The following is a 14776-nucleotide window of genomic DNA, read 5'->3' as shown; positions in this document are numbered from 1 at the left end:
TTCTCAGTTCCCACCATCTCCTAACAGTCCACGATGCTTTGAATCCATAAATGTATGAATACATCCACGAGGCCAGAGTCCTCAGATCTAATCTGATTCCAGAGGCCACGCCTTTGAACACTGCAGATATGGTTCAATGGTTAGGAGCACTTGCTGGTCTTGTTCAGAACTCAAGGTGGTTCCCAGCACCAAACAGTGGCTCACAACCATCTGTAACTCCAGTTCTGGGGGATCCAGTGCCCTCTTCTGGCCTCTGTGGTCACCTACATGCACATGGTGCACATAAACTCATGAAACTACTCATACGCACACAATAAAAATAATTTTTTTGTTTTTGTTTTTTGAGACAGGGTTTTTCTGTGATGCAGCTCTAGCTGTCCTGTAAACCAGGCTGGCCTCAAATTCACAGAGATCCACCTGCCTCCGCCTCCTGAGTGCTGGGATCACATTTTAAAATGAAAATGAAGCTGTAATCCCAGCACCTGGGAATTTGAGGCAGGAGGATCAGGAATTTCAAGCCACCCTGGGCTACATCCTGAGGCCCTGAATAAAAAAGACAAATAAATAAACCCTGAAGCAATTTGCAGAAGCTGTAAATGTTACTTAAAATGAAATTTATACTTTGGCCATATGCCAATAAAATTAAAAAGAAAATCACTACATATGCCACAAAATATAAATGAGTTTTATTTATGAATGAATTGATGCATAGCAAATAGAAAAAAATGACACTAGAAGAATATATACCATAATCAGGCAAAGCTTATCACAAGAATTTAAGGATGTTTTAATATTATAAAAATCTTTAATGCAATCAATTATGCAAGTGATTAAAATATTACTACATTTACAGATTGAGTCATATCACACTTTCAAGCTTCCAAGAAATAAGGATAGAGTATTTCGTTGGTCTTTTATCCCAGCACTCTGGAGGCAGAGGCAAGTGAATTTCTGTGAGTTCCAGGGCAGCCTGGTCTACAGAGTGAGTTCCAGCACAGGCAGTGCTACACAGAAAAACCCTGTGTGGAAAAACCAAAAAAAAAAAAAAAAGCATAGAGCATTTCTCTTATCCTAGTAAAGAATTTAAAACTAACAACTAACTATATTTAATGAGGAGCTATGAGGAGCTGTCAAAAATATTTTCTATTTGTATTTAACATAAGATGATAGAACTATGTAACAAATCACTTTGTAGCTATGATTTTATATTCAGGTAAACAGGCTAGCTACAGCTATTACAACTGACAAGTCACCCAAAGGTAAGTATCTCAAGACAGTGTTTCAAAGAGATCCCCACAAGGGATAGCAACACAAAACAGTCAAGGAAGAATGAGCATAAAGGATTTATAAAAAACATAGTGAAGCTGGGTGGTGGTGGCACACACCTTTAATCCCAGCACTCGGGAGGCAGAGGCAGGCGGATCTCTGTGAGTTCGAGGCCGGGCTGGACCGACAGCCTCCAAAACAATACAGAGAAACCCTGTCTCGTAAAACCAAAAAAAAACAAAAAACAAAAACATAGTGAGGAAAACCAGGACAATGGAGGGAAGATGGGAAACTCCACTTCATAAAAACAGGCTGACTTTAGACTCTGATAATTCCATTGTTTGCCTTATAGAGCACCCCCATTAAGAAAACAAAAAATGTTGAGTTTTGATTTTTTGGGGTGGTTTTTTTTTTGCTTTGTTTGTTTGGTTGGTTGTTTTTTCAAGACAGGGTTTCTCTGTGTAGCTTTGGAGGCTGTCCTGGAACTTGCTGGGTAGACCCGGCTGACCTCAAACTCAGAGAGATCCACCTGCCTCTGCCTCTCAAGTACTACGATTAAAAGCAGGCACCACCATCGCCTGGTAAATTTTGTTTTTTTAAGTAAAGGACCTGAGCCAAGTGTGGTGATGCACCCCTTTAATCCCAAGCAGATCTCTGGTCTATATAATGAGGTCCAGGCCAGCCAGAGCTACCGTGAGAGCCTGATTTAAAAAGATTTTAAAAAATAAAGGTAAGCAAGACAAACAAGAAGAACAAAAAAAAAAAACCAAAACCAAAACCAAAAAAACCCAATGAAGAGCAGCATATACTGACAACAGATTCAGTATTTGACAAAAAACATCCTAAGTTCTATGTGTCAGAATTACCATGAGGAGCAAACGTTTTTTGCTCAAAACCAAAGCTTTGGAATGTGAGGTATGGGGAAATCACCTGTCTGAGGTCTGTTGAGAGAAGCCTTTTCCTTTGGTTTGTCCCCACCAGTCACCTGGGCTCTGCCACGTTGCAGTCCCCAAATGAACACACAGGACGCTGTATTAATTATGAAGCTGTTGACCTTGCTTGTTTCTTACTGGCTAGCTCTGACTTAAGTAATTACCCCATAATTGTTAAGTATTTCTCTTACTGGAGAAGTTTCCGGGCTTCGTACCCCTATGGCGGTTACATCTTGACTCCTTGTGTTTCTCCTACCCAGAGTCCTCTTGGACTCCTAGTCCCACCTATCTTGCTTCCCTATTGGCCAACAGTGCTTTGTTGACATATACACAGGATTTCCCCATCAGAGGTCAGTAAGGGCTACTGAGTATCATGATGATTATAATCTTGCTGGGCTTTGAGGCAGGCAGAGGGAAGTAGGGGTGGCATTTACAGAAGAGGAGACATCATTTAAACTGAGAGTCCAGGCCTGGGTCTGGGCCTGGGCCTGAGCTGGCAGAGGGCTTAGCTAGCATGATGAAGTCCTGTCTTCAACACAAAGCACTACATAAGTGGAATGTGGTAGTGAACACCAGTAATGTCAGCACCCAGGAGGCCCTTTGCTTCAGCACTGTATCTCTTAACTTCATTCGTCCGCCATGGGGTAAGCACCAGTCTTGGTCCAGCAACAATTACCAAAGATCACTTCCGTGCTTCGGGTACAGCTCAACAGTAGAGCACCTGTCTAGCATGGGTAAGCCCATACCCAGTATCACAAATACACACAAAAAGACAATTTTGTAGTTACAATGGAGTATTATAGACTTGAATGAAACGTTCCAACAATGATTACAGACCAATAAATGTCATATATAAGAGCACAATAGTGATATACATAAGAAAACAATAACAAAAATGTCTACCATGTCTATCAATGTAAAGGGTATGCATTGAGCTATACCATTCCATTAAGGACTTAGGAGAATGACAAAGCATAAATGATAATAATAAGAAGTGCAACTTATTTTTGAGACAGGGTCTCACTATGTAGCTCTAGCTAGCCTGGAACTCACTATGTAGATCAGGGTAGCCTTGAACTCAGAGATACTTGCCTGCCTCTATCTCCGTAGAGCTGGGATTAAAGGCGTTCACTACTGTGACTGACCTGCAAGTTTAACCCCAGGACTTTGTCTCACCTGGGCAAGACTCTGGGTTTGATTCTAGCACACACACACGCACACACACTCACACACACACACACGCACACACTCACATACATTCACACACGCACACGCACACACACACACACTCACACACACACACACACAACAAATACCACCAGGAAAAAAGTCACAACTAGAAATTTAAAAAGAAAGAAAGAACATAAAACACAATTTGAAGCCGGGCGTTGGTGGCACACGCCTTTAATCCCAGCACTCGGGAGGCAGGCGGATCTCCGTGAGTTCGAGGCCAGCCTGGTCTACAGAGTGAGTTCCGGGACAGTCTCCAAAGCCACAGAGAAACCCTGTCTCGAAAAACCAAAAAAAAAAAAAAAAAAAAAACCCACAATTTGAGAAATACTGCCGTTGACAACCAAAGCTCAAAGACCTAGGTTGATGAGTTTCAGGTCCATTACGAGGAAAGTGAGTTTTCAATTGGAAAGGACATTTTTACAACCCTCCTCATCATAAAAGTTTCTCTAAGTAGTATATGCCCGGCCTAGACACAGGTGGAGAGGGGCCTTGGTCCTGCCTCAGAGAGATGATGGGGCAGACTTAGTAGACTCTCCATGGAGCAGATGGAAGGGGAGAGGAGTGAGGGGAGCAGGAGGAGAAGGGGGGGACCGAGATTGGAATGTAAAAAAATGAATTAGTAAAAAAAGAGATAAAAGAATGGTGTGTTGAAAAACATATCATTTTCTAAGCATGTATGAGGTCCTGGCTTTGATCCTTAACACCGCAAGGAAAATAAAAGAAAAAAGTTTCTCTAAATAAGGTAAGTTTGACATGATAAGAACTCACAAAATCGCCCCTATTTTTCAAACATCATATTACGGAATCGCAAACCCTTCTCTTTATACAACGATATCGAGTAACATGACCACAACAAATATCTGCAAATCACATGATGAAAAAACAGTCCAATGAGTGGAGGAAGGGAGGATGGAGGGAGTGACCTTGAAATGGACCTTGAAATGGATGGATATATATATATGTCCCCGATGGTTTGTCCCCATCCCCAGAAGAGACAGATACAACCGAAGGAAGGAGTGAACTACATACACATCCTTCAAGATACAGCAACTGGGAGGAGAAATGGTTGGGGTAAGGTGAAAAACTCCGGTGAGAGCCCAAAGATTAAGAACTGTGACACTGGCTAGAGAGGGACCCATAAAGTTGAACACCATCAACGCAGCGTGGATGGCGGCACAGAGGCCCCAGCAACAAACTGCAACAAGAAAATCCACAAAATCAAGACACACGTAAAGCAGGGGCAGGGGAGACTGCTCATCCACCCCGACACTTAAAGAAATGTGTATCAAAAGACAGCACTGTCTGGCACTGTCTGGCACTGTCTGGCACTGTCTGGCACTGTCTAGAACTGTCTAGAACTGTCTAGAACTGTCTAGCACCTATGAGCCAAGCAAAGGTATGGAATGACTCTTAAACTCAGTAAAAAATGAGACACGAATACATCTGATACAAAGTGAGACATTCCAACATGAGGAAGACAATTAAACTATATAAACAATTCAGTGCAAAAGGGATTATGTATAAACCAAACTAACAAATAATACGCAGAGGGTGCAAACTCTGTGATGTCTACAATGCAAGCTGTGTGAATGGAGTCTAGAAAGTGCCAGCTGACAGAGGAGGCAGCAGGAGCCTGCCCTCCATCCTGTGGCTGGAAAGGCACATAGGAACTGCAGGCAGAGGCTACACCTTCAGGATTTGCCCTGGACTGAACCCCTGCTGTGCTCAGATTTTTACCCCCTCTTTGCCCGCTCCAGATCCAACCTCATTCACAAGTGTACATTTGTTTCCACCCTGGGCTCTCGCAATCAGGGATGAGATAGGTATTAAAGTTGCCAGTGTTATTAAGTAAGGGAAGAGAGAATGGCTACAAACTCCAGCTCAGCCGAAGTCTTGCTTCTGACCCTCCAAAACAGACATGCTGCTTCTCACTTCCTCCATGCTCCTTAAGGTTTACTGGGCCTTCCGGGGCGATTGAGCAGGGGCGGGGGCGAGAGGCCTGGCTTCTCCAGCCCCGGCCCCAAGAGTCCGTTGCTTCTCAATGCCTTGTGAGTGCTCAGCAGAGGCCGTGCTGTCTGAAAGGAAAAGAGAGAGATGAGCTTTCTGTTTTAATTTTACGTTGGGAGCACCATGGGAGGGGGTGGGGTAGACCAGATCTAAACAATAAATAAACAAATACATACATAAATATATACATAAGCAAGCATTCAAAATGACTAAGTGGAAGATATTTCTGATATTTAAATTTGGTGGGAAAAAAAGAGACAGTAAGCTAATGCCATTTTACCCACACCCAGATCGGCACTTGCATGCAGAGTTACAACAAAGTGGATCCCCATGCAACTTTGTGGTGTTTGAGTAAGAATAGGCTCCCTAAGCTCCTATATTTGACTTCTTTGTCACCAGGCAGTGGAACTCTTGGATGACTTTAGAAGGATTAGGTGTGGTCATGTTGCAGGAGATGTGTCCCTGGGAGTGGGCTTTGAGGTTTCGAAAGTCCAGGCTAGGCCCAGTCTGTATCGCTCTCTCTTTGTTTCTCTCTCTCTGTGTCTCTCTGTCTCTCTGTCTCTCTCTCTGTCTCTCTCCCTCTCTCTCTCTCCCTCCTCTCTCTCTCTCTCTCTCTCTCTCTCTCTCTCTCTCTCTCTCTCTCTCTCTCTCTCTCTCTCTCTGCCTGTGGATCAGGATGTAGCTCTCAACACTTCTCCAGCACCAAGCCGGTGGCACCTGCCACCAAGCCCCTTGCAATGATAACAGACTAAGTCTCTGAAACTGTAAGCAAGACCCCAATTAAAAGTTTTCCTCTAGGGGCTGGAGAGATGGCTCAGTGGTTAAGAGCACTGGCTGCTCTTCCACAGATCCTGAGTTCAATTCCCAGCAACCACATGGTGGCTCACAACCATCTGTAATGGGTCTGGTGCCCTCTTCTGGTGTGCAGGTAGAACACTGTATACATAATAAATAATAAAATCTTTATATATATATAAAAAGAGCTGCTTTAAAAAAAAGTTTTCCTCTATAACGGTCACCTCGGTTATGGTGTCTCTTCACAGCAATAGAACAGTGACTAAGACAAACTCCAAAAGAAGTGTTTGCTTACTTTAAGAGTATGAGCGTTTTGTCTGACGTATGTAAGTGCACCATGTGCATGCATGCAGTGACTGCTGAGCTCAGAGGAGGGCGTCAGATTCCCACAGACGTGGAGTTAGGTTGTGAGCCACCATGTGGGTGCTGGGAACCGAACCTGAGTCCTCTGCGAGAACAGTAAGTGCTCTAAACAGCCCAGCCATCTCCCCAGCCTTCCTGAGACACGCAACTTTATTTCTAGTCTGTCGCCGTAATGTGGCCAGAATGACTTAAACAGGAATACTTCGGTTTGAGTTGACGGAAGAAAACCACATGTGCATTTTCTTCCCCTGCCATCTCCCCCCCACGTTCCCAGATGAATTATTAAGATGAGTCTACCAAATCATTGACCCCCAGTTTGTCCAGAAGCTACCATGTTCAAATATGTGGGCAAGTTTTCTAACCTGGCAAAATCTCCCCTCCTTTGGTCAGAATTGTATTTTCATATCATAAAATGTTAACTGGGGCTACAGAGATGGCTCACTGGCTAAAAGCACTTGCTGCTGAAATCCAGGGCCTGAGTGCAGCACCTACATTAAGCGGTTCATAGACCGCCAAAGCATCTGATGCCCTCTTCTGGCCTCCTCTGGCACAGGCGCGCACACGCACGTGTACACACACACACACACACACACACACACACACACACACACACACACACCTTATAATAATGAAGTAAAATGTTGACAGTCCTAACATTCCCAAGGGAAAGGTTTCAATTAGCAAATGAAAAGGACCAGGCGTTGGTGGTGCATGCCTTTAATTCCAGCACTCAGGAAGCAGAGGCAGGCGGATCTATGTGAGTTCGAGACCAGCCTGGTCTACTGAGCGAATTCCAGGACAGCCTCCAAAGCAATACAGAGAAACCCTGTCTCGAAAAACCAAAAAACTAAAACAAACAAACAAAAACCAAAGCAAATGAAAAGGGTTGTCTCCAACCTCGCTTCCAGGCCACTCACTGCTCCTCTTACTACACAGAGCAGGACCTTAGCACAGCGCCTCACTTACACAGAGCAGGACCTTAGCACAGCGCCTCACTTACGGTTCTCTGCCTACCTTCATCTTCAGGCATCTTGTGCAGCTTCATATGCTTGTAGACAGAGATTATCTGGAAGTTCACGACACTTGAAGCACTTAGCTCTTGGTCCTCTAGCAACTTCAGGGTGGTGGCCTGAATGAGCTTGTGGGACCGCTTGCAGGTCTGAAGTGTACATTCGCCCCGGACAAAGGATTTGCACACATGAAACTTATTGCATTTATCCTTGAGGTTGCAGTAGCCATAGAGGACGTCACCACCTTTGTTGTACAGCAAACAGACCTGGGGCGGAAAGGAGGCAATGCTTGAGATACGAGTTTTCACTACTAAGCTAATAAACTGTAACTTCTTTTTTTTTTCCTGGTTTTTCGAGACAGGGTTTCTCTGTGGCTTTGGAGGCTTCATAGACCAGGCTGGTCTCGAACTCACAGAGATCCGCCTGCCTCTGCCTCCCCAGTGCTGGGATCAAAGGCATGCGCCACCACTGCCCAGCAACCTGTAACTCCTTTAACGAAATTAGTTTAATGGCATCTTTGGGGGAGGCGTGCATGTGTGTGCACGTGTGTGCACACAAGCATGTGGAGGTCAGAGGTCAACACTGGGTGTCTTCCTTAGATTACCCTCCACTTTATTTTTTTGAGACCTGGTCTCTCATGGTACTTGGAGCTCACAGATTCAGACAGGATGGCTGGTCGGCAGGCCCCATGGGTTCTCCTGGGGTCCCCTCCGCCCCAGCATTATGATTATAGAATATCCCACCATTACGTGTGCATGTGTGAATTATGTGTACATGTGCAAGTCTGTGCAGGGGTACATGCATGTGAGTACAGGTGCTCACACGGGCAAACTCATCAGATCCTCTGGAGCTGAAGTGACAGGTAAGCTGCCCGACCTGAGTGCTGTCTAACAACACGCATGAAGTCCTGGGTTTGATGCCCAGCACCGCACAAGACTGGGCAATCCTGGCCCATGCCTGTAATCATATGAGGGAGATGGGGTTGGGGGGCAGAAGTGGCCCCAAAAGCGGGTTTTATGCCATGCGGGGGGCTGAACTTAGGGCTTTACCCATGCTAGGCGAGCGCTCTAGGAGCTGAGCTTTGTCTCTGGCCCTTACGTTTTGTTTTGTTTTGCTTTGCTTTGTTCTGAGACGAGGCCTGTGGTTACCCTTTTGCCTTAGCTGAGTGCTAAGATGACAAGAGAGAGCCACCAAGCCTATATTTTCCTTTTCTGAGGAACCTCCACACTAGGTTGTACAATGGTCATGGTAATTTGTATTCCTAACCAACAATGTTTGCGAGTTCTTAGCATCCTTGCCACATTTTATCTTGGTTTGAGTTTGGTTCGTGGTTTGCTTTATTTTCAAGTCAAGAGCTTGCTATGTAGCCCAGGCTGGCCCCAAACCTGCAACCCTTCTGGCTTAGCCTCTGGAAAAGTACAGGTTTGCACCATTGTACTCATCTGATTTTTATTCTTCTTGATCTTTACCGGGGCAGTGTTCAAGACAGAGTTTCTCTGTGTAGTCCTGGAACTTGCTTTGTAGAGCAGGCAGGCCTCAAACTCAGAGATCCGCCTGCCTCTACCTCCCAAGTACTGGGACTAAAGGCTTGTGCCACCACCGCCCAGCAAATACATCTAAGTTTTAAAGTTTATTAATAAACTCTACTTCATATGAGCTCTCCCTAAAATTCTTTTCTGCACTGAAGCCAGGGATCTGATTATGTGAGTTGTGATCCCTCAAAGATAAGTGAATGTCTCACGTTATAGAGGGGGACATCCTGGAGCTATGTGTCTGTCCCTCCTGCCTCTGACAGGAGTGTCTATGATAGAACGATCATGCCAGATTAAAAGACTTTTTATTGGGCCAGGTGGTGATGGCCCATGCCTCTAATCCCAGAACTCGGGAGGCAGAGGCAGGCGGATCTCTGTGAGTTCGAAGCCAGCCTGGTCTACAGAGCGGGTTCCAGGACAGCCTCCAAAGCCACAGAGAAACCTTGTCTCCAAAAACCAAAAGAAAAAAAAAACTTTTATTGGTATTCTCATAAATTTTCATTTGAGATTACTATTTTGTTAACAAATTCTTCACATAAATAGAAACATATGTGCAAATTTTTATTTATTTATTTTTGTTTCATGTGCACTGGTCTGATGCCCTGGAACTGGAGTTATAGACAGTTGTGAGCTGCCATGCGGGTGCTAGGAACTGAACCCAGGTCCTTTGGGAGAGCAGCCAGTGCTCTTAACCACTGTGCCATCTTTCCAGTCCCACAAATATGCCAGTTTTACCAGTACAGCAATTAAAGGGGGAACCTTTTGAGTATCTAGAACCAAATCATACTGCTTCAAAGCAATTAAAACTCACATCTAAAGTGATGATGGGAGATGGTTGTCTGTAACCTCAGCACTTGAGAGTGAACTAACAGATGAGTAGCCTTGACCCCATAAAAAGCTCACTGCCAGCCTGAGCTACGCAAGATCCCATCTCAACAAACAAAAACCATCCAAAGACTAGAAGTGTAAGAGCAAGGTAGCCTGGAGAGGCTGGAGTTAACTCCATCCTCAGAAAAAGCCACCTTGAGAAATTCCCTGCTTGGCAAAAGGCTGATTCAGCTCCAGCCAAGAAACCATAAACACTTCCAAGGAGCACCCAAACGTGCCCAACCCAAAGTGACCCCATCCGGGTGGTCAGGCAATGACTAATTTTGGTAAATAACATCTTCTTCTCGTCACAACTAGAAATTCCCCTAGACCCCAGTCAGTGACTCCAAAGGTCACCTACTCTTACCCAATCCTGAGCAGCCAAGGCACATCCCTGCTTTTTACCTTTAAAAACCCCTTACAGTTGAGGCCAGGCGCCCTTTTCCTGCAGCTGCTGTTCCAGTTTGCAGGACAGGGTCCCTGCCGAGGCTTGTAACTTAACGTAAAACCTTATGCATTGGTGTCAGTGAGTCAGCTCCTAGGTGGTCTTTTCCAGCACTGGGAAGCAAGGTAGGCTGTTCCAGGACAGCCAGAGTTACAGAGTTACAGAGTTACAGTCTCGAAAAAATGAAAAGGATCAGTGAGAAAGAGTTGCCAGAATTGTGGGTAGGGCAGTGGCGCCTCAGAGACTCACCTCTGGGAAAAGGCAGGGGTCATTCTGCAAAAGCAGGATTCGAAGCTCCGCTTCGTTTAGGCCAAAAAGCCCGCGGTTCTTCATGACCTGGATGTTGATAGGTGTGTGGATATCATGAGACAGAGCGCAGGTAGACCTAGAAGAGGTCGGAGCAGTCATAAGCCCAGGTGAAGGGGAGGAAAGAGGCTGGTAGGCCTAATTCTCTGCCTTCCGGCATTGCCCCAAATTCTGATAAAATTTAGGACTGAGGCAACTCCGTTTCCAGGAGTCATTTTCCCGTTCAGAGTAGACAACTCTAAAGTTAAGGGTAGGTACCCTTTCCAGGTTACTCATCTGTCTCGTAGGGACTAAAACTTGATCTTCAGACCGACAGCTGCTGATTTCTCATTGTCCAGCAACCCTACAAGAACTAGAAAGTCTCCCTCCAGGACTGCTGCAAAGCACTGGGTTTGGGAAGGACGCTTGGGCCAGGCCCTCACCCCATCCGGCCACCAATTTCCTGAGGTTGGACTAGACCAGTCTTTTAATCCCTAATAGGCTGTGATTACCAAAGGAGGGAGGAAGGAACAGAATGTCCCGGGGCATGGGGACCCTGAGATGTCCCTCATTCAGCACTCTACATGGGTGAACTCGAAAGTCCCAACAACGAGATTTAACCTGGCTGGTGGTGTGGTGCATCCTAGCATGCTGGGGCAGGGTCAGCAACCTTCTGGGAGCGATTAATAAATCTCAGTGGAGAGAACCTTCCATGTCACACCTCTCGGCGACAGAGAGCACGGCAACGGCCTGCGCCGCCGAAGGCCTTTGTCCCATCCTGCCCACCCGCGGCTAGCGGAGCAGCATCCGGAGGGCGCACCCACTGGGGACCGAGGACCCCACCCCTCACCAGCAGTCGCGGTGGGGGCACTTGCCCAGCATGTGGCGACGACACAAGTGCAGCTGGTCGCAGGCCTGGCACTCCCCGCGCTGGTAGCGGGCGCAGAGGCGAGCGGAGGACACGGCCACCACCCTGCAGGCCGTGGCGCCGCCGCCCGCGCCCGCGCCCGCGCCCACCGCCACCTCGGCCTCCGGGTCCCACGGGCCGTCGCGCAGCTCCACCTCCTGTAGCAGGAAGCGCTCGGGGCCCGCGCGCCGCAGCACCGCCCGCAGCTTCGCCTCCGACAGCTCCACGTGGCCGCGCAGGTCCGGCAGGAGCATGCGGCCGCCGTGGGCGCACAGCACCTTGGTGAGGAACGCGCACACCGTGAGATCCGCCATGGCCCGCGGAGCCCGCGCCGCGCGCCCCCGCCGGTCCCGGGGCCGGCAGGCTCCTCCCCGCCGCGACCGCCCCTGGGGCTCGTGAGCTGTCCGGGGGCCGGGCCTGCCCGCTGCAGAAACCCGGGAAGGTTGCAAAGACTATAAAGCGGTGATGTGGCGCGCCCAGCCTGGTGGCACACGCCTGCGATGCCCGCTCCTGGGGGGTGGAGGCTGGAAGAGCCAGAGGTCAAGCCCAGCGTTGGCTACATAGGGAGATGGAGGCTAGCCCCGGCTGCATGACACCCTGTCTCAGAAAAGTAAGAAATCGGCAGGGATGACATAGGGGGTAAAAGGCTCATACTTGAGTTGGGTCTCTGGAGCCCATGGAGGAAAGAGAGAATCAAGTCCGAAAAGTTGATCTCTGGCCTCGGCATGCGCGGATCTGCACTAACACACACACACACACACACACACACACACACACACACACACGCACGTTTTACATAGATGCTTACACACACTATGCACACGCATAATGAATGAAATTTAAAGACTTTTTTGAAAGGTGGTAAGGAAATGCCTGTGGCTGCTAATAGCTTTTGAATTGTGGTCAGTCCAAACTAGGAAGTGAAACACACACTAGATTTAGAATGGCAGGGAAAAAAATCTCAGTCTGGTGGCTAGGGATATAGCTCTGTGGACGACTAGCTTAACATTAGGGAAGTCCTGGGTTCCATTCCTGAGTAGCACATACCTGGGCCTGGTGGGCTTGCCTGTGGTACTAGCACTGGGCAGGTTGACACTGGAAGATGAGAAATTCAAGGTCATCCTCCAAAGTATGTCTAATGTGAGGACACCCTGTTCTACATGAGACTCTATCTAAAAAAAACCCTCAATTTTCTATGACTCAGAGTAGGGCTGGAGAGTTGGCTGAGCAGTTAAGAGTACTTGTTGCCCTTACAGAGGACAAGGGTTTGATCCCCAACACCCATGTGGTTGGCACGGTGAGTCAGGACCATCTGTAATGCCAGTCCCAGGAGACCCATACCCTCTTTTGACTTCCAAGGGTACCAGGCACACACGGTGCATTATACAAGCAACATACTCATACATATAAATAATAAAATTAATGATTTTTTTCAGTGATTACTGTAGAATCAGCGATGGATACAGACATTGAAAGGTTCAGGCATTACGCTGGCCTGCCCGTTACCTGGCAGAATGCACTCAGGCAGTTCTCTGGCCATCCCAGAGTTCCATGAGAACCAGTCTACACTCAGATGCAAAGGACCCCTTTAAAGGACAAACCCCTGCCCACTTACGCTCTCTCTCTCCTTCTTCTCTCTCATCATCTTTTCTCTCATCATCATCTCTCTCATCATCTCTTCTCTCTCATCTTCCTCTCTCTGTCATGTCTGTCTCCCCGCTTTCGGTCTCCCTATAATAAACTATGGTTAACATGCTCTCCATGGCTTGTGCTCCGTCCATTGCGCCAGTCCTTATTCCCTAATTAACAACAGACAGCATCTCCCCTGCCCCCAGAATTCTGGGTCTGTGCGGGCCATAATCAACCAGGAGCTTCCCTGGTGCCTTTGGCACCAGACAATCAGGTACCATCATAACACGTACTGTTTCAGATATCTAGGCTCGGGCATGGAAGAGAGGAAAAGCTACAACTCTGTGCCATCCCTCGTGGCTGGGATGGGCAGTATTCCACCAAGCACCACCTGTGACCCAGCCAAGAGCCCTGGTGATGGACAGCTGGTCACCACTGTGGTCAGAGAGTACAAGGTAGGGAGGTGGGAGTCAGGGGGAGGCGTTATGGTTTGTGGGCTGGTGACAGAGGCAGATCCGAAGAGGTGAGGTGGTGGGGAATGGGCTGATGTGAGTGGCCAGCTGGCCACCCAGATGCAGGGAGATGTCTGCGCCTGGGCCATGGCCAAGGGCCTGTTCTTGATTCGAGCAGCTGAGCGGCCTGTGTTGATGTCTGGGGCTCCTGTTATCACCGGGATCTGTACAGGGACCTATGATGGGGCCACATTGGTGTCTGAGGGCCATGCTGCCATGGGAGACATACCAATCAATCTGCCTAGCCGCCAGGGGCCATAGTGAGAAGCTGGGCTGTTGCCTAGAACCATGTCCGGGTTTATGGTCCTGTTGCATCCAGGGTCTGTGTTGATGTCCCTGGTCCATGTTGTCATCAGAGTCCACATGGATGCTCACATGGATGCTCAGGGTCTGGGCCGCAACCTGTGACCATGTTGGTGTCCAAGGACTGTGCGACAGCCAGTGCCAGGCCGACTTGGGTGGTCAGTGAAAGGTTCTGGCACTACACTGGCCTGCCCTGTTACCTGGCAGGATGCACTCAGGCAGCACTCTGGCCAGCCCAGAGTTCCGTGAGAACCACGTATGTGCAAAGGACCCCTTTAAAGGACTGACCCACCCCACCCTCCCAGCTTATGCTCTTTCTTCTCTCTCATCTTCCCTTACTCTCTCGTCATCTCTCTCATCTCTCACCCTCTCTTACTCTCATCTTCTCTTACTTTCTCTCCTCTTCTCTCTTACCTCTCTCTCTCATGTCTGTCTCCCCCCCCCTTCAGTCTCGCTGTAATAAACAATTAACATGCTCTCCATGGCTTGTGCTCCGTCCATTGCCCGGTCCTGATTCCCTAATTAACAACAGTCAGTGCTGTCAACGGGGGCATGCTATCTTCTGAACCAGGGCTGCAGCTGAGAGCCACACCTGAGTCTATGACCCAGCTGAACCCAGGGTCTGTGTTAGTGTCTGTAGCTCCTGAGACCATCAAAGACCATGCTGATGCCAGGGATCCAGGCCTCCAC

The 14776-nt window shown here is 47.8% G+C and overlaps 1 protein-coding gene across 1 annotated transcript; it reads right to left on the bottom strand.

Annotated features, from left to right (window-relative positions):
- Positions 1-4890: 4890 nt before the first annotated feature.
- On the bottom strand, positions 4891-11970 carry Zc3hav1l (zinc finger CCCH-type containing, antiviral 1 like). The gene is made up of 4 exons (XM_021234292.2): positions 11586-11970; positions 10700-10835; positions 7611-7872; positions 4891-5506 (listed from the first exon to the last, which is right to left on the bottom strand). Exons 1-4 carry the CDS (start codon positions 11954-11956, stop codon positions 5385-5387), a joined length of 891 nt encoding a protein of 296 aa, XP_021089951.2. The 5' UTR covers positions 11957-11970; the 3' UTR covers positions 4891-5384.
- Positions 11971-14776: the final 2806 nt, after the last annotated feature.

The sequence above is a fragment of the Mesocricetus auratus genome, unplaced genomic scaffold, assembly GCF_017639785.1.
Source record: "Mesocricetus auratus isolate SY011 unplaced genomic scaffold, BCM_Maur_2.0 Super-Scaffold_100019, whole genome shotgun sequence".
NCBI lineage: Eukaryota > Metazoa > Chordata > Mammalia > Rodentia > Cricetidae > Mesocricetus > Mesocricetus auratus.
Note: the sequence above shows the minus strand (reverse complement) of the source record. Positions and strands in the feature narration are given on the sequence as shown.